Consider the following 26,083-nt stretch of genomic DNA (forward strand, 5'->3'; position numbering starts at 1 on the left):
TATACTGGTAGGACATAATTCACTTACAGGTCTTTTTAAAAAGTATTAAATACCATAACTTTAATACCATAATTTTTATCACATATTTTTAAAAAAGGATGTAAATTGTGACATCAATAACTAAAGTGTGAAGTGAGAAGAAACATTAAGTATGAAGTTTCTATACGCTATCAAAGTTAACTTGTTATCAACTTAAAATAGGATGTTATAAGATATTTTATGTAAGGCTCATATTAACCATAAAGCAAAATCAACAGTAGATTCACAAAAGAGAATCAAAGCATGCCATTACAAAGAGTCAGCCATCACAAAGAAGGACTGCAGAAGCAGAAGCAAGGGTTAAAGAACTCACAAAGAGAAACACAGTTAACAAAATGTTAATAATGAATCCATATCTATCAGTATTAATTTAAATGAAAATGGATAAATTGTCCCAAAAGACATGGAGTGGCTGATTGGAAAAAGAAAAAAAAAAGGCAGGATCCAATAATATGCTGCCCAAAGAGACTCACTTTAGCCTTAAGGATACACATAGACTGAGAGTGAAGGGATAGAATTAAAGTATTTTAAACAAATGGTAATGGGTTGAATGCCCCAACCAAAAGGCAAAGACTGGCCGAATGGATACAAAAACAAGACCCCTCTATATGCTGCTTACAAGAGACCCACCTCAAAACAAGGGACACATACAGACTGAAAGTGAAGGGCTGGAAAAAGATATACCACGCAAATAGAGACCAAAAGAAAGCAGGAGTGGCAATACTCATATCCGATAAAATAGACTTTAAAACAAAGGCTGTGAAAAGAGACAAAGAAGGCCACTACATAATGATCAAAGGATCAATCCAAGAAGAAGATATAACAATTATAAATATATATGCACTCAATATAGGAGCACCGCAATATGTAAGACAAATGCTAACAAGTATGAAAGGGGAAATCAACAATAACACAATAATAGTGGGAGACTTTAATACCCCACTCACACCTATGGACAGATCAACTAAACAGAAAATCAACAAAGAAATGCAAACTTTAAATGATACATTAGACCAGTTAGACCTAATTGATATCTATAGGACATTTCACCCCAAAACAATGAATTTCACCTTTTTCTCAAGTGCTCACGGAAACTTCTCCAGGATAGATCACATCCTGGGCCATAAATTTAAACTTGATAAATTCAAAAAAATCGAAATCATTCCAAGCATCTTTTCTGACCATAATGCATTAAGATTAGATCTCAATTACAAGAGAAAAACTATTAAAAATTTCAACATATGGAGGTTGAACAACACACTTCTGAATAACCAACAAATCACAGAAGAAATCAAAAAAGAAATCAAAATATGCATAGAAACGAATGAAAATGAAAACACAACAACCCAAAACCTGTGGGACACTATAAAAGCAGTGGTAAGGGGAAAGTTCATAGCAATACAGGCATACCTCAAGAAACAAGAAAAAAGTCAAATAAATAACCTAACTCTACACCTAAAGCAACTAGAAAAGGAAGAATTGGAGAACCCCAGAGTTAGTAGAAGGAAAGAAATCTTAAAAATCAGGGCAGAAATAAATGCAAAAGAAACAAAAGAGACCATAGCAAAAATCAACAAAGCCAAAAGCTGGTTCTTTGAAAGGATAAATAAAATTGACAAACCATTAGCCAGACTCATCAAGAAGCAAAGAGAGAAAAATCAAATCAATAAAATTAGAAATGAAAATGGAGAGATCACAACAGACAACACAGAAATACAAAGGATCATAAGAGACTAGTATCAGCAGTTATATGCCAATAAAATGGACAACGTGGAAGAAATGGACAAATTCTTAGAAAAGTACAATTTTCCAAAACTGAACCAGGAAGAAATAGAAAATCTTAACAGACCCATCACAAGCACGGAAATTGAAACTGCAATCAGAAATCTTCCAGCAAACAAAAGCCCAGGTCCAGGCGGCTTCACAGCTGAATTCTACCAAAAATTTCGAGAAAAGCTAACACCTATCCTACTCAAACTCTTCCAGAAAATTGCAGAGGAAGGTAAACTTCCAAACTCATTCTATGAGGCCACCATCACCCTAATACCAAAACCTGACGAAGATGCCACTAAAAAAGAAAACTACAGGCCAATATCACTGATGAACATAGATGCAAAAATCCTTAACAAAATTCTAGCAATCAGAATCCAACAACACATTAAAAAGATCATACACCATGACCAAGTGGGCTTTATCCCAGGGATGCAAGGATTCTTCAGTATCCACAAATCAATCAATGTAATTCACCACATTAACTAATTGAAAAATAAAAGCCATATGATTATCTCAATAGATGCAGAGAAGGCCTTTGACAAAATTCAACATCCATTTATGATAAAAACTCTCCAGAAAGCAGGAATAGAAGGAACATACCTCAACATAATAAAAGCTATAATTGACAAACCCACAGCAAACATTATCCTCAATGGTGAAAAATTGAAAGCATTTCCCCTAAAGTCAGGAACAAGACAAGGGTGCCCACTTTCACCGCTACTATTCAACATAGTTCTGGAAGTTTTGGCCACAGCAATCAGAGCAGAAAAAGAAATAAAAGGAATCCAAATTGGAAAAGAAGAAGTAAAACTCTCACTGTTTGCAGATGACATGATCCTCTACATAGAAAGCCCTAAAGACTCCACCAGAAAATTACTAGAGCTAATCAATGAATATAGTGAAGTTGCAGGATATAAAATCAACACACAGAAATCCCTTGCATTCCTATACACTAATAATGAGAAAGAAGAAAAAGAAATTAAGGAAACAATTCCATTCACCATTGCAACGAAAAGAATAAAATACTTAGGAATATATCTACCTAAAGAAACTAAAGACCTATACATAGAAAACTATAAAACACTGGTGAAAGAAATCAAAGAGGACACTAATAGATGAAGAAATATACCATGTTCATGGATTGGAAGAATCAATATAGTGAAAATGAGTACACTACCCAAAGCAATTTACAAATTCAATGCAATCCCTATCAACCTACCAGCCATATTTTTCACAGAACTAGAACAAATAATTTCAAGATTTGTATGGAAATACAAAAAACCTCGAATAGCCAAAGCAATCTTGAGAAAGAAGAATGGAACTGGAGGAATCAACTTGCTTGACTTCAGGCTCTACTACAAAGCCACAGTCATCAAGACAGTATGGTACTGGCACAAGGACAGACATATAGATCAATGGAACAAAATAGAAAGCCCAGAGATAAATCCACACACATATGGACACCTTATCTTTGACAAAGGAGGCAAGAATATACAATGGAGTAAAGACAATCTCTTTAACAAGTGGTGCTGGGGAAACTGGTCAACCACTTGTAAAAGAATGAAACTAGATCACTTTCTAACACTACACACAAAAATAAACTCAAAATGGATTAAAGATCTAAATGTAAGACCAGAAACTATAAAACTCCTAGAGGAGAACATAGGCAAAACACTCTCCGACATACATCACAGCAGGATCCTCTATGATCCACCTCCCAGAATTCCGTAAATAAAAGCAAAAATAAACAAATGGGATCTAATTAAAATTAAAAGCTTCTGCACAACAAAGGAAACTATAAGCAAGGTGAAAAGACAGCCTTCTGAATGGGAGAAAATAATAGCAAATGAAGCAACTGACAAACAACTAATCTCAAAAATATACAAGCAACTCATGCAGCTCAATTCCAGAAAAATAAATGACCCAATAAAAAAATGGGCCAAAGAACTAAATAGACATTTCTCCAAAGAAGACATACGGATGGCTAACAGACACATGAAAAGATGCTCAACATCACTCATTATCAGAGAAATGCAAATCAAAACCACAATGAGGTACCACTTCACACCAGTCAGAATGGCTGCAATCCAAAAATCTGCAAGCAGTAAATGCTGGAGAGGGTGTGGAGAAAAGGGAACCCTCCTACACTGTTGGTGGGTATGCAAACTAGTACAGCCACTATGGAGAACAGTGTGGAGATTCCTCAAAAAATTGCAAATAGAACTACCTTATGACCCAGCAATCCCACTGCTGGGCATACACACTGAGGAAACCAGAATTGAAAGAGACACATGTACCCCAATGTTCATCGCAGCAGTGTTTATAATAGCCAGGACATGGAAACAACCTAGATGTCCATCAGCAGATGAATGGATAAGAAAGCTGTTGTGCATATACACAATGGAGTATTACTCAGCCATTAAAAAGAATTCATTTGAATCAGTTCTAATGAGATGGATGAAACTGGAGCCTATTATACAGAGTGAAACACCAATACAGTATATTAACACATATATATGGAATTTAGAAAGATGGCAATGACGACCCTGTATGCAAGACAGCAAAAAAGACACAGAGGTGTATAACGGACTTTTGGACTCAGAGGGAGAGGGAGAGGGTGGGATGATTTGGGAAAATGGCATTGTAACATGTATACTATCATGTAAGAATCGAATCGCCAGTCTATGTCCGACCCAGGATACAGCATGCTTGGGGCTGGTGCACGGGGATGACCTAGAGAGATGTTATGGGGAGGGAGGTGGGAGGGGGGTTCATGTTTGGGAACGAATGTACACCCGTGGTGGATTCATGTCAATGTATGGCACAACCAATACAATATTGCAAAGTAAAATAAAGTAAAAATAAAAATTTTAAAAAAATAAAAAATAAACAAATGGTAACCAAAAGAAAGTAGAGGTAGCTATGCTTATATCATACAAAATAGACTTAAAGCTAAAAATGTTCAAAAGAGATGAAGATAAATAAAATTACGTAGCTTTAGCTAAATTAATCAAAGAGAACACAAATAAATGAGATTACTAAATAAAGAGGGGACATTACAACTGATACTACAGAAATATAAAGGATAACAAGAGACTACTTTGAAAAACAATAAACCAACAAATGGATAGCCTAGAAAAAAATGAATAAATTTCTAGCAATACACAAGACTCAAGAAATAGAAAGTCTGAATAGATCAGCAGCAAGTAAGGAGACTGAATCAGGAACCAAAACTTCCTCAACAAAGAAAACCCCAGGACCAGATCATTTTAGCTGCATACTACCAAACATTAAAACCAAACGTTTAAAGAATTAGTACGAATCCTTCTCAAACTCTTCCCAAAAAATTGGAGCGGAGAAAAAACTCTCAAATTCATTTTAGAAGGCAAGCTTTACTTTAATATCAAAACCAGAGAAGGTTACTACAAGAAAACTATAGGCCAATATCCCTAATAAATACAGTTCAAAAGTTCTCAACAATATACCAGCAAACTGAATTGAACAAAACATTAAAAGAATCATATACCATGTTCAAATGGGGATCATGGAAAAAGCAAGAGAGTTCCAGAAAAACATTTACTTCTGCTTTATTGACTATGTGAAAGCCTTAAACTATGTCTGTCACAACAAACTCTGGAAAATTCTTAAAGAGGTGGAAATACCAGACCACCTGACCTGTGTCTTGATAAATCTGTATGCAGGTCAGGAAGCAACAGTTAGAACTGGACATGAAAAAACAGACTGGTTCTGAATAGGGAAAGGAGTATGTCAAGGCTGTGTATTGTCACCCTGCTTATTTAACTTATCTGCAGAATACATCATGATAAACGCTGGGCTGGATGAAGCACAAGCTGGATTCAAGATTGCTGGGAGAAATATCAATAACCTCAGATATGCAGGTGACCACCCTTATGGCAGAAAGTGAAGAAGAACTAAAAAGCCTCTTGATGAAAGTGAAAGAGGAGAGTGAAACAGTTGGCTTAAAACTCAACATTCAGGAAACTAAAATCATGGCATCTGGTCCTATCACTTCATGGCAAATCAATGGGGAAACAATGGAACAGTGACAGACTTTATTTTTTTAGGTTCCAAAATCACTGCAGATGGTGATTGCAGCCAAGAAATTAAAAGACGCTTGCTCCTTGAAAGGAAATATGTGACCAACCTAGATAGCCTATTAAAAAGCAGAGACATTATTTTGCCAACAAAGGTCCACCTAGTCAAAGCCTTGGTTTTTCCAGTAGTCATGTATGGATGTGAGAGGTGGACTATAAAGAAAGTTGAGCGTTGAAGAATTGATGCTTTTGAACTGTGGTGTTGGAGAAGACTCTTGAGTGTCCCTTGGACTGCAAGGAGATCCAACCAGTCAATCCTAAAGGAAATGAGTCCTGAATATTCATTGGAAGGACTGATGCTGAAGCTGAAGCTCCAGTACTTTGGCCACCTGATGCAAAGAACTGACTCATTTGAAAAGACCCTGATGCTGGGAAAGACTGAGGGCCAGAGGAGAAGGGGATGACAGAGGATGAGATGTTGGATGGCATCACCAACTGAATGGACATGAGTTTGAGTAAACTCTGGGAGTTAGTGATGGCCAGGCAGGCCTGGCGTGCTGCAGTCCATCAGGTCACAAAGTCAGATACGACTGAGCGACTGAACTGAACTGAACTGATGCAAGGATGGGTCAACAAGTGGAAATCATAAAAGTTACGTGTCACATTAGTAGAGTGAAAGATAAAAATCGTATGATTATTTCAGTAGGTGCAGAAAAGCATTTGATAAAATTCAGCATCTGTTCTTGAGAAGATCTCTCAACATAATGGATATAGAAGACATGTACCTAAACATAATAAAGGCTGCATATGATAAGCCAACAGCTGACATCATACTCATTGGTGATAGGTTGAAAACTTTTCCTCTGGACATACAGGTGCCCATCCTGTACATGAAAAGGTGCTCAACATCATTAATCATTTTGTATGTGTACGTGAAAATTGCTAGTTGTGTCTGACTCTTTGCAACCCCATGGACTGTAGCCTACCAGGCTCCTCTGTCCGTGGGATTTTTCCAGGCAAGAATGCCAGAATGGATTGCCATTTGCTTCTCCAGGGGATCTTCCCAACCTAGGGGATAAACCCAGGTCTTCCGCATTGCAGGCAGACTCTTTACGTTAATCATTAATGAAATGCAAATCAAACCAGAATGCTAGCTATCATCAGAAACACAAGAATTAATAAGTGTTGGTGAGAATATGGACAAAAGGTTTCCCTTGTGCCCTATGGGTGAGAATGGGAACTGCTTCAGGCCCTGTGGAAAACAGACGGGAGGTTCCTCACAAAGTAAAAAATAGAACTAACATGTGATCTAGTGATTATACTTCTGAGTATTTATCCAAAGGAAACAGAAACAAACTCATAAAGATACCTTGACACATTTATGGCAGCATTAGTTACAATAATGAAGACATAGAGACAGAGGATGAGATGGCTGGATGGCATCACCGACTCAATGGACGTGAGTCTGAGTGGACTCCCGGAGTTGGTGATGGACAAGGAGGCCTGGCGTGCTGCAATTCATGGGGTCGCAAAGAGTCAGACACAACTGAACGACTGAACTGAACTGAAATGTCTACTGAGTGATGGGTAGATAAGAGAGACTATGGTATACACATAGAGTAAAGGAAATCCTTTTGTTGTGACAGTATGAATGAATCTTGAGGGCTTTATGCTACGTGAAATAAGTCAGTCAGAGAACGACATGTTTGCTGTCACTTATATGCAGAAACTTTTTCTTAAAAAAAGAGAAGTTACAAAAACAGAGTAGGTAGGTAGTTGCCAGGTGTGGGGGATGGAATAAATGGATGAGTATGGTGAAAGGGTATAAACTTCCAGTTACTAGATTAATAAGTTCACAGGATGTAATGTACAGCATGGTAAATATAGTTAACAATATTATATACTTGAAAATTGCTCACCACAAAAAAACTCAAAAATTCTCACAGTAAAAAATAAAAATAATATCCATGTGGGGTGATATGGATATAATTATATATGCATTTATATATATGTAGAAATATGTAAGTCACAAAAACCCATAATTTTGTGCATCTTAAACGTACACGCCCTTGTACATCAATTACATCTCAATAAACTGGGGAAAATTAAGTGATTTAAACGTACATTATATAACATTAAAAACAGAAAAGTTGTAAATACTGAAAATTAATTAATAATTATTTTGCCATATTCTACTGTTACTTAGACTCTTGAGTCTGTTTGTGTCTGTTTTGTCTGATGGAAATGACATGTAATGATGTGTTATACAGTGCTTCTCAACTCCAGTTTATTTATATTTTCTGTATTTGATGAGTTTTGGTAAAATCCAGCCATTGCTAATGCTAGGTTCCTATCTCCCAACTTCTTATTAGAATTTTTAATATTATATTTACATTGAGAAAACTTTAATTTATTGTTGTTTTTCCTGCCATCATGAAGCCACTAGTGGCCACAAGTGATTATTGTTTATTATTTCCAAAATATATTTTTATCATGTATCTTATGTTTTACAATATCATCAAATCTAGTCTCAGCCTTCACTCCCTGTTGTTGAGATTTTACTGACATATATTTCATAAACATGTATTGTCTTATCCTTCAAAAGCAAAATACCATTATAACTCTGTGTAAACTTCCTTTTTTCTCTGTGGTGTAAATGTCTATAAGTATTTGTTGTTTAGCTATATTTTATACATTATTAGGTGTTCTCAGTTTTTACATCTTTGAGATTTTTACTGAATTTTGAGTGCTTACCCTATTTTCTGCCTTAAAATGAATATATTAATTGAAGAGAGAAATACTAAGGGAAGCTTTAATTGAACATACTAAACAGATCCCATTTCATCTTTAAACTATAAAGAGAAGGTTGAATTTCCACTTTCCAAAGGATTATACATATTTCCCATTACTTTCTTACTCGTTTTGTTAGCGAGCCTTTTCTGTTTTCACAGGGATTCATTTTTAGTCAGTTTCATGATAAGGCAGTATCTGAGATCCCATGAGAGCTTATTATATCTGACCTTAGTCTTCACAGATAGTCAGTATTGATTCTACCCCAGCTGGACTGGTATTTTATAGGTTTAGTCTATGACTTTCATGTGACCCATGAACTAACTGAAAATCAAAACCTTGACTGTATTGCTGAAGCTAGACCTGAAGGATACTAACTCCAAGGCTACCCACCTGCCAACAAATATAGATGTATTTTTTTTTAATAAAGCTTATTAGGGATTTCTTTTTAGGGATCAAGTTCAAAGTTGATATGTATGTGTGAGAGGGACAGTTAAATGGGGAAGGTGGAGGAGAGAGAGGGGAAAGCAGGCCAAGAGATAAAAGACAGAGATGCTTTCAGGGATAGAGGAAGAGAGAATGAGTATGGAATGAATGAATATGAATGACCTTAAGCTCCATACCTAAAGAACACAGTAGAAATTTACATCTCTTGTCATTTTTGTGAATAGTTTATTCTAATCTAGCTCATACTCAGCCATCCCTCTGTTTGCACTGTAACTATAGTGGCATCTAACTCCTCTTTCCACACATCCAGCCTCCCCTACTCCAGAACTTCTGTGTCTATATCAAACTCAAGTTGACTTGCCTATTTCCTTGTCCTTTGGGACAACACTCTACTTTCGCCTCTGTATCCAGGGCCTAGAACAGCGCATGCTCTCATATGTTCAGAGATTGCATATATGAATGCTGAAGGGCATTTAAACATTTGCTTTAATGGTTGTACCACATTCAAGGAAATAAGATGAGATAGCAGATGGTAAAACATTCAACTAACCATCACTCAGAAAGAGGGAGAGATTAAGTGAATTAATTTCTCCAGGGCTGGTTACAGTTATCTTACTTGCAGCTTTTTTGTATAGCCATTTTAGTAGAGATCTGAGAGAAGACGAAGAGGCTTAGAATGTGGTAATAAGAGAAGTACTGTGGACTGTATACGTGCACGTTAGTCTCAACTGAAGCTTCAGTGACAGAATTGGTAAAGGGGTAGAAAATATAGTGTGCTTACCTTCCAGATAACTGCAAATAAACTGAAAGATGTCTGCTGATTTGAACAGCTGGGGTCAAAGCCAAGCCCCCCAACTCATAGATAAGAAAAGAAATACACAAATATTTAGAGAAGGAAAATGACAAGAGCTAACTGTAATTATTTAACTTTAGGAGATTTTAACTAACTCACATATTTCATGCTTTATAATAGAAAACAGAAGTGGCCAGTTTGTGTAGGAACTCTGATAAACAGTTCCATTTCTAAGTGGGTGAATAGAACCCTACTTGATTCAGTTATACAGGTAGGAAGTTAGTCTAACAGAAGTGTCAGATACCATAAACAGCCAAGGTCAGACTTTGAAAGAAATGACATTTAAACTAAATGTTTACATAATAGGTACATCCTACGACCTTGAGTAAGGACAACTTTTTCTGTTTGCTTGGTACAGATTCTAGAATATTGAATATGTCCCTCTGTAAATTCTTTCAGCTTTATACTATAATTTAGAGATCTGTTCTTTTGATTTTAGACTTTATTCTCTGTTAAGATAAAAATATCTCTGGAAAGGTATATCAAATTTTGTCATTTAAATCTTAATGAAAGAAGCTCATAAGCTTCTGAAACAGCTGAAAAATGTTTTTTATAGAGAGAAAAATAAGGAACATCAAGAAAATTCTGGGAGGACAACATCATACTACCTATCAGAATTAAAAACATTCTATCCTTTGGCCCAGCAATCCCTCTTTTGGTAACATTATTGAATGCAGAAAGCAAATATACACAGCAGTGCATTTAGAATGCTATCTTTTATGTAGGAAAGGGAAAATAAGTGTAATTCTTTTATTTGCATAAATAAACTGACTGGATACACAAGAGATTATTAAGAGTAATTTTGGGATTATGCAAAAGAGGTAGGGGGCAGATACAGGGGTTAGTTGTTATAAGGATAGAGAGGAGTGGGACTTTTTTTTAACCTTCATATACTTTTACACTCTTTTCATTTTTTGGACATCATCTGACTGTATTACTTACTTTTAAGATGGTTTAATGAGTAAATGAAAGGATGATTTAAATTAACGAAAGAGGGAAATTCATCTCAAATGAGGGAGCTCAAAACTTGGATCATATATTTTCCCTATGTCTCTGCAGAATGCTGGCTCTGAAGAATTTCATCCCCAAGTGACCTTAAACCACTGATCCAGGGGTCTAATTTATGCAGGAATGTTTCTGACATTCTGGTCACATGCCATTCAGTCTTGTTCTATTTATGTATGTTTTCCTGTAGATGCCAGAAGAACAAGCATTCTGTGTTTTGGTGAAAATCATGTATGACTATGGTTTACGAGACCTCTACAAAAACAACTTTGAAGATCTTCACTGCAAATTCTATCAGTTGGAGAGACTCATGCAGGTAAATAAATACTATGAACTTTTATCACTAAGGGATTTGTTAAGTTACAGAAGAATTCTAAAATTAAACAATAATGATTTATGAAAATCGAGTGGAAAGTTACAGGAAATGTAAATGGATTTGATTTTCACCAATGTCTACAGTGGTCTTAATATCATAAAATATTTAACTATTTGATGGTTTATAAACTATTTTTATAAAAATAGTCTTCCATTTAAATATTCAACATTAAGAAACTTCTAAGTGTGAATATGGTGAGTTTAGTTAATGAAGAGGGTTCCCAGTATTATTTGTAAAGAAATGACATTTTCATAATAAAAACTGAAATACTTAATATTTTTCTTAGTTTTTCCTAGCACCAGTACTATATTTAGGTTCACAAGTGAGGAACACTTTAAAGAGACAGATATTGATGAAATTAAAAACCACATAAATTATTGTAATATAAGCACATATTTTAAATGTTTTCCTCTGTAATTTCCAGATCTCAAACAATGTTGTTACTATTTCATAATTTATATGATTATATGTATGAGAAATAGGTATTCTTTTATATATATATATATCATAAAATAGATGGTGAGCAAGAGCAAAATTGTCTGGTGCTGTTGAAGGATTACTGAGTAGCTTTCAAATTTTACCTGAGGTTGTACAAAAAGAAAAAGAAATCACTCAGTTGTGTCCGACTCTTTGCGACCCTGTGGACTGTAGCCTACCAGGCTCCCCCATGGGATTTTCAAGGCAAGAGTACCAGAATGGGTTGCCATTTCCTTCTCCGGGGATCTTCCAGACCCAGGGATTGAACCTGGCTCTCTTGTATTGTAGGCAGAGGCTTTACTGTCTGAGCCACCAGGGAAGCCGAGGTTGTACAATAAATCTTAAATTTGTAATGACTCCATGAAGCATATTTATATGGCTTTCTCTGTATGAAGTATTGGGAACCCAAGAGAAATGTGAAGAAAATACATGAATGAATTGATTCCATAGCTGGGGGAAGTAAAGTGGCTGGGGAGGAAGATTAGTGCGATGTGGCAGTAGAGGCTACTGGTAGGAGTTAATGGACATGAGCTGTCAGATCCATAGTTGTCTAAAGCGGAAGAGAAGCCAATGTCAGACTGAACAGGAAGGTGGAAGGCAGAGTTTGCCCTGAGGTTAAGGACAGCTTTATTGAGAGAACGGAATGCAGAAAGGTATAAGACCTTAACTGTGAAGAAGAAATAAAGGGGGAGGAGGATGTCAAAAAGAACTGTAAGCACCAATGACACATGGGCACTGAGGGGGAAAAGGACTGTGTGGAAGAATCTGGTTATATATGGACAGTAAGAGCAATAAGCTGTTTTATAGAAATTTAATTCTTCCAAGTAAATGTTTGGTATTCTTCACTGTTTTACCTTTCATTTACAAAAGTTCATATTTTTTATCAAAGATCAATTATTCTTTAGAGTTTTGAGAGTCAAATAAAAGTACTTGATAAATGAATAGCAAGCTCATAGTATTATGAAGAAACCAAACACATTTTCTGCCAGGGTCCCGCCCCAGTGGATCCAGGGAATTCGAAGCGGGGATGGAGTTGGTGATTAAAAAGAGATTAATTAGAAATTTAAAGAGAGATTAGAGAAGAATAATGTAGTGAAAAAATAGGGGAGAAAAGAGGCTGATATTCCTTGGTTTACACAGAAAGCTAATAAAGTCTCAAGACAAGAGACTTGGCTCTGTTCACGTAGGTCAGTGGCGCCCGCTTGAATAGCGGAGGGTGCCCCGCCTTGGGCTCCCTCTCATGTGGGTCTTAGAAGCCCGGGCAGAAAAGTGAACGCAGAGAGCCTCTGTGTTCCAAGGGATCAGCCTGAAAAGGAGAGGGAGGGAGAGGGAGAAAGAGAGAGAGTCGACACGGGGGAGGCCAAGCTTGTGCAAAAACCCCATAACTTTATTTTCAAAAGGTGCTTATATACCCTAAGTTTTACATAATGGAAGATACAGAGTCATGCAGGGGCAGCAGTCCTGACCTTTATCGATACCAGGCTTTCTTTCTGCATATCTTTCCATATACAAAAGGTCTCAGGTGATTTACATTATCTTCTGGCCAAGAGGCCTGTTAACACTTTATGGCTCTCTTCCTTAATGAATGTTAATCTCATTTCCCCTGAAGTGTTTTTCTGTAATCTGCATCACCCTTAAAGCACTAAAGTTACATCCCTATAGAACAAAGGTGCAGTGGGTTATAACAAAGAAAGTACTTAACTCAAAGATCTAATGTTGCTAATACCAGGGCTACTACCTGTTTTTTCTACGTACCAACTATATCAACAAATAAAAGATATGAAAACTTGGCAGCAAGTATTGGCTCAACAATGAAACCCTTAATCAGTCCTATTCTAATGATTTTGACTCCTCAGAAACCCCTACATTCCTAGGATGTTTTAAGCTTCCTGTGCCTCTCACCGTTGGGAGACTGCAAAGGATCACATGCACAGCTGTAAGAGTCTGGACAAACCTGTCAGGCAGGCTAGAAAGCCATCAGAGGAGTTTTTGGATTGAAACACTCTTATTACGCCCAAGAGACTTATTATCTAAAAGGTCTAAATTAACTTTTTCCAGAAAAAGGTGGTGGGGGGACAGCCCCCTGTTAATGTCAGAGGAGTTGGTGAAAGGCATAATACAGTAAAGCAGGCAGACTCTGGTTTTGGGGGTAGATGCTCGAGAAAGTCTAGGGGGACTCCTGAGGCTTGATCCCGCCTTTGCGTTTTGTCAGGCCCCCTTCCTCATGACCTTTGCCACGGGCGGGATTCCCTATGCTGGCTCCTGGCAATTTTCTGTTAGCACTTTTTGTTTGTTAATGACCCCTTCAATACCCCATTAAAAGTACCTGATGGGCACATAGGGGTGTTTTTCAAAAAGCATCTTGTATATGAAAAGAAAACTAAAGTGGGCTTTTATATATCTTTGCCTTTGTCTTTCAGTTATTGGAATAGCTATGCTAATGCTTTTTACTTTGCCTTTCATGATTTTTAAAAGTCTTTATTTGTATACTTTAAGGGGAAAGACCTAGCATAAAGCTTTTCTTTTTAGGAGACATCCCATTTCATACATGATATACTTGTCCATTTTCTATCCTTAATCGTTCTTAATATGTTGAAACTAGATTGTTAAAAGTATGATTATCTTTTGGGCTTCAGTACCACAATGTACTGAAGTAATACCATACAACCTAAATGACATTGATATTAAACGGTCTTCAAAGAAAAGGTACATTGTTTTCCTGGCTAGTTAGGTGTGAACCCTGAATGGGAATGCTGTGACTTGACCGTGGAGTCACAGTATTCACTAGACTGCAGGTGTTCTCTCATTGCAGGCGTTTCCCAAGAAACAGAAAGAGTCAAGTGAGCAAGAGCTGATCTTTGTTATTTGTTCAGAACAAGTCTGTCTTGTCCTTTGTCACATCCCCAGTTCTCATCTCCTGTCATCACTTCTGTGTAGTTACATAAAATTCAGTGAATACTGTAGTAAATTGAGAGTCATCATAGCCATCTCGTCATAAATCACAGCTGTGGCAGAAAATAGAGCATCCTCAAGTGTTCCTCCCCCTCAATTTTCCACTTTGACTTTCAGGAGCAGTTACCGGACCTGCACAACCATTTTTCTGATCTGAACCTAGAAGCTCATATGTATGCATCCCAGTGGTTTCTCACTCTCTTTACTGCCAAGTTCCCACTCTGCATGGTCTTCCACATCATTGACTTACTGCTTTCTGAGGTAGAGTGAATCCCATCTCTCATATTTTAGCCAAAATAGAAAATAGTCTCTACTTAAAATGGTTACAGTTTTCTTCATTTCCTTTTTTTCTTAAAAAAGAACATTAAGCCAGAAATACTGACCAAAAGGTTCTATTTGAATTTTCAGTCAAGACTACTATAATTTTATTATTTGTGAGAAATGAAAATATCAGGCATATATAATTTTGACAAAGTAAAATAAGGTGATTAAATTTGTATCATTACATTCACAATAAGCTTGTATCTGTGTAATTATGCATTACTAATATAAAGGATCTTTTAAGTTAAATAAATGAAATCAGGATGGAGTATTTTTAATGGTAATGTAATTATACTCCAAGAGTGAATATAAATGAAAATTTTATGATAATTAAATTCTCATGTCATAAGGTATCTCTTCCTGTATGTTATTTGAGACTCTTACCAGCTAACTGATAAGTGATAAACTAAAGCTTCTATATCATATTTTTTAGACAGAGTATTTCAGAAATTTGTTTGCAGAACTCCTTAGGTATCTATATTGTTTCTTTTTGTTTGTTTTTAGTTCCATAGGTGGCTGTATTTATTTACTTTACTCTTTATTTTAAAGATGTAAGTAATATTACACAGACATGTATCATCTACTGCCCATCAAAATGTTTAATAGTCTTTGCAGTGGTGAAAAGTTGCTGGATAAGAACTTTTTTATTGAGAGTATAAATATGTTTAAAAATATAACTGTCTTAATGTAAAAAGCTGGAGTAATCAAAAGTATAAGCCTAATATAATCTAGACAGTTTTGTATTACAGTATTACACTTTTTAGATAAATTTTATAACTTCCTTAAAAAATTCTAACCATTTTAATCACCCCAGAAACTAGAAATTTAATATAAAAATAAGATTTAAAAGATAAAACATAATCTATATAAAGCATAATTGTCATTTTCAAACCTGCTATAGCAGTAACCATGTTATATGCAAACATAGCTGGGTTTTGCTCTTCAAAGGTTCTAGGTGGCAGTTGCACAATATATAAAGGTTGCAGCACATTTTATAAATATATTTTATTTTGATATAGAAGAGTTGAGTGACTCACTGAGAGTCACAGAATAAATTTGCAAATTCAGAATATTATAACAGCCAAAGAACCTGCTTGATGAAACATTTAATTCTCCTATTTATTTTACTTACAAATTAGTTTCTAAAATGCCTATTTAAATTAAGTCTAAAGGAAGAATGCAAAATTAGGAGCTAAAACCTTATTCAGAGTCAAAATGATGTGATCACAATATACACAAAACAAATTGAACATTTGTGTTAAAAATTCTGCTTTTCTTGATAATATCAGCAACAAAAATGAAACAATGTCCACATTGGTGTGGTAAATAAACAATTCTGGCTCTTTTAATTCAGTTTAATGCTCTTTGAAAGTAAAAGCAAATTCATTGAGTTCTGTAATTTTAAAACAAATTGATACTAAAAGTTAGTTTTGTTAAGTAAATATGCCTATATCTTACTCATTGCACATTGAGCTGAGTTTAGTATTTCATGGTATTTATAAAAATAGAAAAGTGGAGGTATGACATTTTAACAGTTTTATCTTTATATATAAAAAGAGCTTGCAAATACTATCATTGTTTCATTTTTGTTGCTGATGTTATCTAAATATATAACAGATTGGTTTGACGGTATTCATTATTGAAAAGAGAATGAAATTAATATGCTTAATCATACCAGTTAAATTGGATTTCTTGAGTCAGTTTTGGTAGAGTAGTAACACTGGAATAGTGACTTTGTGAAATTGTCTCTTCCTGAATGGTGTGATTCTTAACATTGGAGCTCTGTCCACAGGACTTCTGGAACCCAGATTTCTAATTCCTCAGAAAGTTTCATCTTGAAGAGACCTGAATTTCTAATATCAGTTACTAAGAAAGTTAGCAATATTTATGGTAGGGAAAAGAAAAGAAAATTTATAAGCCTTCTCATCAGTTGTCCACTGTGATTCAGAATCATAATCACAGCATTGATGATTAATTAATCTTGATGCTCATTAAAATTAATAAGAGGATCAGAGGTGTTACTTTCTCTTCCCTTAAATATGTACTCTGCAGCTGTTCAAGGAGGTTGGCTAGCTTTCTAAAATATGAAATTGCTTGTAAACACAGCATTACGGAAACCAGGGAAATAAATGATAACATCCCTTAACACAGTAAAATAGACTTTCAAAATAGAGTTTATTGGGAATGATATTATAGTATGCTTCAGGACATGTGTTCTTTCCACTAACTCATCTTTGTCAGAGGATTAATTTACAAAGGAAATTTTTAGATAAACTTTTATTTCCTGCTTGTCTGTGTTTTCTCTTTGCCCCTTTCCTTCTTGTGGTTAATAAAATATTTATATCAAAGCCATTCTTTCATATGGGATCAAATATTCTAAAAGAAGAAACGGCAACATAGTCTTAATTAGAAACATCCATAGGTATTTCTGTTATATTCTCTCTGTAAAAAAAAACAATTTAAATATTGATGGTTATGAATTAATATTGAATTACAAGTGGAAGGCTTGGAAATTCTCAGATGGAAAAGTGTTAAGCTTTTGAAGTTCTTTATTCTGACTAAAAAGATACAGAGTAAAAATACTCTGCAGAGTATTTTGCCCAAAGATCCTATTGCGAAATGAGAAGGACATTGAGCTTAAAATTTTACTCTTAGAAAGCATATTGTCATTTCATGGTTTCCTGAGTTAAATGCTTTTAAAGATTTCTTCATTCATCTTAAGATTAAGAACATGAAGTTAAGTAGCAGAAAAGGGAAGAATTTTAGTAGACTTTGTCAATGAATCTGGAATTAGGAGAAACTCCTAGTTAATGATGGTTTTATTTAAAATATTTACTTAAAGCTCAATATGTGGTAAATTGGGTCAATTTCTTTTTTTTGGTGAAGATGGATGGCTATATGATTTGAAACTAGAGTTGAAAATACATTTTCTTACATTGAGATATGAGATAAATGGACGAACTCTGTAGATTGACATTTAGCCAATAGTTGAAAAAAAAATTAAGAACAAAATCTTCTATGTTTATTATATACCTCTGTTTATATGGAGGGATAAGAATTAATATAGTGTAAATACTGTTCTTAACCCACCAAGAATAAAACATGGTGATTTTTAACAAAGCAAACATACTAATATAACACATTCCCAAATTAAAGGAGAACACTGTGTATTTCATAAGCCCTCCTTCCCTCCTGTCAGTCATTGCTCCCCTGATGAGTAATGTGGTCTTGACTTTCAATACCATAGATTAGTGTTAATTGTTTGAAGTTTGTTTAAGTGGACTCTTAAAATATGAACTCTTCTACATCTCGCTTTTTCATTCATCATATTGTTTGTGAGATTCATCCATATAGTGCCCCTAGGCATTGTTTATTTGTTCCATTGTGTGACTATACTACAGTTTATTTATTCTTCCATTCTATTGTTGATGGGCATTTGGGTCATTTTCAGATTAGGGATATTATGAGTAGTGTTGCTGTGAACATTCTTGAACTTGTCTTTTGATAAACATGTGTATACACTTCAGTGGGTACACAGCTAGAAGTGAAATTTCTGGGTCAAGACATATGTAAGCTAGGGTTTTTGTAGACGCTACCAAACAGTTTTTTAAAGTATCTTAAGTATTGCTTTTTGAGTTGTTTTTATTCAGCAAAAATCTTCCTTGTGAACAGGGACAGATTTTTGTTTCATTTTCTTTTGTTTTATTTATTTGTTTTTTTACTGGGCAGGTCCTAGATCAGATTAGTGTTCATGAACATGAATCAAAATGAAACTCATTTGATGGTTGAAATCGTTCACTTAATCTCTAAAGCTGCATACAAATAAGATCTAAGAGCTGGGTCTAAGACCTGAATCACTTTTGTGCTTATATGAGGGAAGTTACCCTGCTGGGGAAAATTCAGCAATGTAGTCACTTACAGGAGGAGCACCCAGAGAGACAGCTTAACATTGGAGCTGAGATAGTTGGTTTTTAAGTTAATCCTTCCTATGTCACTTTACCGATATATGTATTAGTTTCTTTCTCTGTGAAATGAAGCTAACAATATCTAGCTCCTGGGTTTATTTTAAGGATTAAACGCAATTATGAATATAAAGTGCCTGGCACTCTACCTGCTACGTAGTAAGTATTCACTTATTAATATTGCCCTCCATTCTGCTCCATCCACCTGTATTATCCTTTTAGATGCTTCTCTGTTTATTCTATAACTAGCTGACTTCAGGGATTCTTAAGAGGGCTTTAACTAGCTGTTGTTTCTTTCTTACCTTCCTAAACATCTTTGTTTTCCCCTCAGTGGAGGCGCTTCTTTGCTAAAACCAAAATTTTAGCCATTGTCCCTAATGGAAAGTTTATTCTGTTTCTTTTTGACTATAGTGATTCAGTTAGTTTTCCAAAAGTGTTTTTTCTTCCCTGGTCTTTCAAAAGATATAAGGAAAACAGTGTTTCTTTTAGTCTTGACAAGATAACTGACAGCTGGTGTTTAAAGTTGACTCTTCCCAGATAGTTCAGTTTTTAGAGTATCAAATACATTCAGATTTATATAGTAACTTGGTATTTCACGAAATTTAAGGAAATCATTGACCCTTCAAATTGGAATATTTTTCCTGCCTCTCCTTTCTTCTTAGGGTGATGAGGAGAAAAAAAAAATGACAGTATGGGATATATGATTAAATACCACAAAGTGTAATCCCCTTTTCAAAGCACTTTCCTAAAGCTGTTTTCTGAAGAACAGATTCATTATATATCCTTACTCTTTGCCTCCACTTTCCTCCCTCAAGTAGTGATACATTGAGCTTTTAATTGATACATATATATGTGTGTGTGTGTGTGTGTGTGTGTGTGTGTGTGTATATATATATAAAACATTATGTAAGATTGAAATGCACTGGTCATAGGAAACACCTCTTCCGACAACACAAGAGAAGACAGTACACATGGACATCACCAAATGGTCAACACTGAAATCAGATTGATTATATTCTATGCAGCCAAAGATAGAGACGCTCTATACAGTCAGCAAAAACAAGACCAGGAGCTGACTGTGGCTCAGATCATGAACTCCTTATTACCAAATTCAGACTTAAATTGAAGAAAGTAGGGAAAACTCTTAGACCATTCAGGTATGACCTAAATCAAATCCCTGATGATTATACAGTGGAAGTGAGAGATAGATTTAAGGGCCTAGATCTGACAGATAGAGTGCCTGATGGACTATGGAATGAGGTTCGTGACATTGTACAGGAGACAGGGATCAAGACCATCCCCATAGAAAAGAAATGCAAAAAAGCAAAATGACTGTCTGGGGAGGCCTTACAAATAGCTGTGAAGAGAAGAAAGGCGAAAAGCAAAGGAGAAAAGGAAAGATATAAGCATCTGAATGCAGAGTTCCAAAGAATAGCAAGAAGAGATAAGAAAGCCTTCTTCAGCGATCAATGCAAAGAAATACAGGGAAAAAACAGAATGGGAAAGACTAGAGATCTCTTCAAGACAATTAGAGATACCAAGGGAACATTTCATGCAAAGACGGGCTCGATAAAGGACAGAAATGGTATGGACCTAACAGAAGCAGAAGATATTAAGAAGAGGTGGCAAGAATACACGGAAGAACTGTACAAAAAAGATCTTCACGACCCAGATAATCATGATGATGTGATCTCTCATCGAGAGCCAGACATCCTGGAATGTGAAGTGAAGTGGGCCTTAGAAAGCATCACTACGAACAAAGCTAGTGGAGGTGATGGAATTCCAGTTGAGCTATTTCAAATCCTGAAAGATGATGCTGTGAAAGTGCTGCCCTCAATATGCCAGCAAGTTTGGAATACTCAGCAGTGGCCACAGGACGGGAAAAGGTCAGTTTTCATTCCAATCCCAAAGAAAGGCAATGCCAAAGAATGCTAAAACTACCACACAATTGCACTCATCTCACATGCTAGTAAAGTAATGCTCAAAATTCTCCAAGTCAGGCTTCAGCAATACGTGAACTGTGAACTCCCTGATGTTCAAGCTGGTTTTAGAAAAGGCAGAGGAACCAGAGATCAAATTGCCAACATCCGCTGGATCATGGAAAAAGCAAGAGTTCCATAAAAACATCTATTTCTGCTTTATTGACTATGCCAAAGCCTTTGACCACGTGGATCACAATAAACTGGAAAATTCTGAAAGAGATGGGAATACCAGACCACCTAACCTGCCTCTTGAGAAATCTGTATGCAGGTCAGGAAGCAACAGTTAGAACTGGACATGGAACAACAGACTGGTTCCAAATAGGAAAAGGAGTATGTCAAGGCTGTATAGTGTCACCCTGCTTATTTAACTTATATGCAGAGTACATCATGAGAAATGCTGGACTGGAAGAAACACAAGCTGGAATCAAGATTGCCAGGAGAAATATTAATAACCTCAGATATGCAGATGACACCACCATTATGGCAGAAAGTGAAGAGGAACTAAAGAGCCTCTTGATGAAAGTGAAAGAGGAGAGTGAAAAAGTTGGCTTAAAGCTCAAAATTCAGAAAACGAAGATCATGGCATCTGGTCCCATCACTTCATGGCAAATAGATGGGGAAACAGTGGAAATAGTGTCAGACTTTATTTTGGGGGGCTCCAAAATCACTGCAGATGGTGACTGCAGCCATGAAATTAAAAGACGCTTGCTCCTTGGAAGAAAAGTTATGAGAAACCTAGATAGCATATTCAAAAGCAGAGACATTACTTTGCCAACAAAAGTCCGTCTAGTCAAGGCTATGGTTTTTCCTGTGGTCATGTGTGGATGTGAGAGTTGGACTGTGAAGAAGGCTGAGCACCGAAGAATTGATGGTTTTGAACTGTGGTGTTGGAGAAGACACTTGAGAGTCCCTTGGACTGCAAGGAGATCAAACCAGTCCATTCTGAAGGAGATCAACCCTGGGATTTCTTTAGAGGGAATGATGCTAAAGCTGAAGCTCCAGTACTTTGGTCACCTCATGCGAAGAGTTGACTCTTTGGAAAAGACTTTGATGCTGGGAGGGGTTGGGGGCAGGAGGAGAAGGGGACGACAGAGGATGGGATGGCTGGATGGCATCACGGACTCAATGGACTTGAGTCTTAGTGAACTCCGGGAGATGGTGATGAACAGGGAGGCTGGCGTGCTGCAATTCATGGGGTCGCAAAGAGTTGGACACGACTGAGCGATTGAACTGAACTGAACTGAAGCTTGACCTAAATCAAATCTCTTACAGTTATACAGTGGAAGTGACAAATAGATTCAAGGGATTAGATCCGATAGAGTGCCTGAAGAACTGTGGACAGAGGGTCATGAACAGGAGGCAGTGATCAAGATCATCCCCAAGAAAAAGATCTGCAAAAAGGCAAAATGGCTGTCTGATGAGGCCTTACAAATAGCTGAGAAAAGAAGAGAAGCTAAAGGCAAGGGATAAAAGAAAAGATACACCCATTTTAATGCAGAGTTCCAAAAAATAGCAGGGAGAGATAAGGAAGCCTTCCTCAGTGATCAATGAAAAGAAATAGAGGAAAACAATAGAATGGGAAAGATGACTGATCTCTTCAAGAAAATTAGAGATACCAAGGGAACATTTCATGCAAAGATGAGCACAATAAAGGACAGAAATGGTATGGACCTAACAGAAGCAGAAGATATTAAGAAGAGTTGGCAACAGTACATAGAAGAACTATACAAAAAAGATCTTCATGACTCAGATAACCACTATGGTGTGATCACTTACCTAGAGCCAGACATCCTGAAATGCCAAGTGAAATGGGCCTTAGGAAGCATCACTATGAACAAAGCTAGTGGAGGTGATAGAATTCCAGTTGAGCTATTTCAAATCCTGAAAGATGATTCTGTGAAAATGCTTCACTCACTATGCCAGCAAATTTGGAAAACTCAGCAGTGGCCACAGGACGGGAAAAGGTCAGTTTTCATTCCAATCCCAAAGAAAGTTACTGCCAAAGAATGCTCAAATTACCACACAATTGCGCTCATCTCACATGCTAGCAAAGTAATGCTCAAAATTCCTCAAGCCGGGTTTCAACAATACATGAAGCATGAAATTCCAGATGTTCAAGCTGGTTTTAGAAAAGGTAGGGGAACTAAAGATCAAGTTGCCAACATCTGCTTGATCATCAAAAAAGCAAGAGAGTTCCAGAAAAACACCTACTTCTGGTTTACTGACTACATCACAGCCTTCAACTGTGTGGATCACCACAAACTGTGGAAAATTCTGAAAGAGATGGAAATACTAGACCATCTGAGCTGCCTCTTCAGAAATCTGTATGCAAGTCAGGAAGCAACAGTTAGAACTGGACATGGAACAACAGACTGGTTCCAAATTGGCAAAGGAGTACGTCAAAGCTGCATATTGTCATCCTGCTAATTTAATTATATGCAGAGTACATCATGCGAAATGCTGGGCTAGATGAAGCACAAGCTGGAATCAAGATTGCTGGGAGAAATATCAATAACCTCAGATATGCAGATGACACCACCCTTATGGCAGAAAGTGAAGAACTAAAGAGCCTCTTGATGAAAGTGAAAGAGGAGAATGAAAAAGTTGGCTAAAAACTCAACATTCAGAAAACTAAGATCATGGCATCTGATCCTGTCACTTCATGGCAAATAGATGGGAAAACTGTGGAAACAGTGACAGACTATTTTGGGGCGGGGGGGGGGAGGTTCCAAAATCACTCCAAATGGTGACTGCAGCCATGAAATTAAAAGATGCTTACTCCTTGGAAGAAAAGTTATGACCAACCTAGACAGCATATTCAAAAGCAGAGACAGTAGTTTGCCAACAAAGGTCCATATAGTCAAAGCTGTGGTTTTTTTCCAGTAGTCATGTATGGATGTGAGAGTTGGACCATAAAGAAAGCTGAGCACTGAGGAATTGATGCTTTTGAACTGTGGTGTTAGAGAAGACTCTTCAGGGCCCCTTGGACTGCAAGGAGGTCAAGCCAGTCCATCCTAAAGGAAATGAGTCCTGATTATTCATTGGAAGGACTGATGCTAAAGCTGAAACTCCAATACTTTGGCCACCTGATTCAAAGAACTGACTCATTGCAAAGGACCCTGATACTGGGAAAGATTGAAGGCGGGAGGAAAAGGGTACGACTGACGATGAAATGGTTGGCTGGCATCACTGACTCGATGGACATGAGTTTGAGTAAATTCCGGGAGTTGGTGATGGACAGGGAGGCCTGGCATGCTGTAGTCTGTGGGTGCAAAGAGTCTGACAGGACTGAGGGACTGAACTGAACTAAATTGAAGATTGTATCACTATGTACCACACCATGTTAATTTGATACATTTATGTATTGTGGTATGATTACTACAGAAACACTAATATCTTCAACAAGTTACATGTTGAATTTAAAGCACATTACAAAGAGCTGATATAAGGAAAATTAAGAACAAAAACAAAATTTTCTGAAAATGTTAGTAGTAATTGGTCATGAAATGAAGGAAACAAATACTTGGACTAACCAATAAGTAATCTATAGGCTACTTTTATGTTTTACTTATAAATAGAAAATCTCAGGACTAGAAAAAGAACTCTCTTTAATATCTTGTTTCTGGGTGCTAATGTCTTTCCCACTTTATAGGGTCTTTGTGGTTGTCATATCAATTGTCTTATAGCTTTTTCTTGTGTTTTTGTTAATTTTGACATTACAGAAAGGCAGAAACCTCCAGTTAAAAAATGGCGAAACAACTATCTCTACTTCCTGTGACTTTGAGAGGAATATTCATTTATTCAATCATTTAACAAACGTTTATTTAACACCTACTAAATACTTGGCATCATTCAAGTTCACAGATATAACAGTAAAGAAAAACTAGATAAAACTCTTACCCTTATTAATTTTGTTATCTTTGTGGAAGAGGCAAGCAATAAACAGATGACTAAGTAGAATTATAGTATATCAGAGGTGTTAAATACTATGGAGAAAGAGAAAGAAGAGAAAGGTGGCAGACCTTAAACAGGGTCTTTTGACTCTTGTAGAGAATTTAGGTTTTATTGGACTGAGAAACCACTGGGGAGGTTCTGTCTTATCCTGATCACCAGTTGCATTGTTGAAAAAAGATGTGGGGAGAGTTCAAAGAGGGGACTGGGAGACCAGTTGGAGGCAGTTGTGGTAGTCTTGGTTGTCTGGATTAGCGGCAGTGAGGGTGGTCAAAAGCGGTTGAATTCTGGACAGATAATCAAAAGTAGAGATAACAGGATGTGCTGATGGAGCATCTGGTGTAAGTTTATTGATTACATGTTTTCATTTAGTGTAGTGGGGAGAGGAACAGGATGGCTGATTGTGCAGCCTCTATGCTCCAGGGAGCATCTTAGAGACAGATGATGCTGTGGAGTGAAAGGGAAAGTTACTGTTATGTGCTTTGTTCTCAAAGTGCTTGTTCTAGAAGCAGGTTTTTGTGCCTCTGGGAATATGTAAGGTCAATCTTTAAATAAGAACTACAGAGTGTGGGATAGTTATGAAAGATGATCAGTGGGGGAACACACATGTTAAACCTAGTACTTTAAAATACAAGAATATGGGGATGATCCGGAGGGATGATGTGCGGTGGGAGGTGGGAGGGGGATTCATGTTTGGGAGCTCATGTACACCCATGGTGGATTCATGTCAATGTATGCCAAAACCAATACAGAACTGTAAAGTAAAATAAAGTAAAAACAAAAATTTTAAAAAATAAAATACAAGAATATATTTACTCCTAAAAGTAGAAGAGGTATTTTGCTTCAGTAAAATCAGACTCACGAAAGACTTTATATACCTTGAACCTGTTCAGTAACCCACAGTATTTATTTGTGTGTTTAGTTCTCATAATCAGAACAAAGATCACTGACTTTAAGTTGTAGGGTGACATTTTTTTTCCAATAAAAATCTTTCAGTTCATCGTTAATTGGAATAACTAAAGTTACTTCATACTATTTTTGGTTCCAGAAACACTTGTAGAAGTTAAATGTACCTACATGGATTGATTGAATAAAATAAA

General features: G+C 36.4%; 1 protein-coding gene across 1 annotated transcript in view; it reads left to right on the top strand.

The window, feature by feature from the left end:
* Positions 1-26,083, top strand: part of RABGAP1L (RAB GTPase activating protein 1 like) — a 718,011-nt gene that overhangs the window by 444,564 nt on the left and 247,364 nt on the right. Inside the window, exons 16-17 of the mRNA XM_052653672.1 lie at positions 11,153-11,278; positions 14,885-15,028. Of these exons, the coding sequence (XP_052509632.1) occupies positions 11,153-11,278; positions 14,885-15,028 (270 nt within the window). The remainder of the gene's footprint in view (positions 1-11,152; positions 11,279-14,884; positions 15,029-26,083) is intronic.

The sequence above is a fragment of the Budorcas taxicolor genome, chromosome 16 (genome assembly GCF_023091745.1).
Source record: "Budorcas taxicolor isolate Tak-1 chromosome 16, Takin1.1, whole genome shotgun sequence".
NCBI classification, from domain to species: domain Eukaryota; kingdom Metazoa; phylum Chordata; class Mammalia; order Artiodactyla; family Bovidae; genus Budorcas; species Budorcas taxicolor.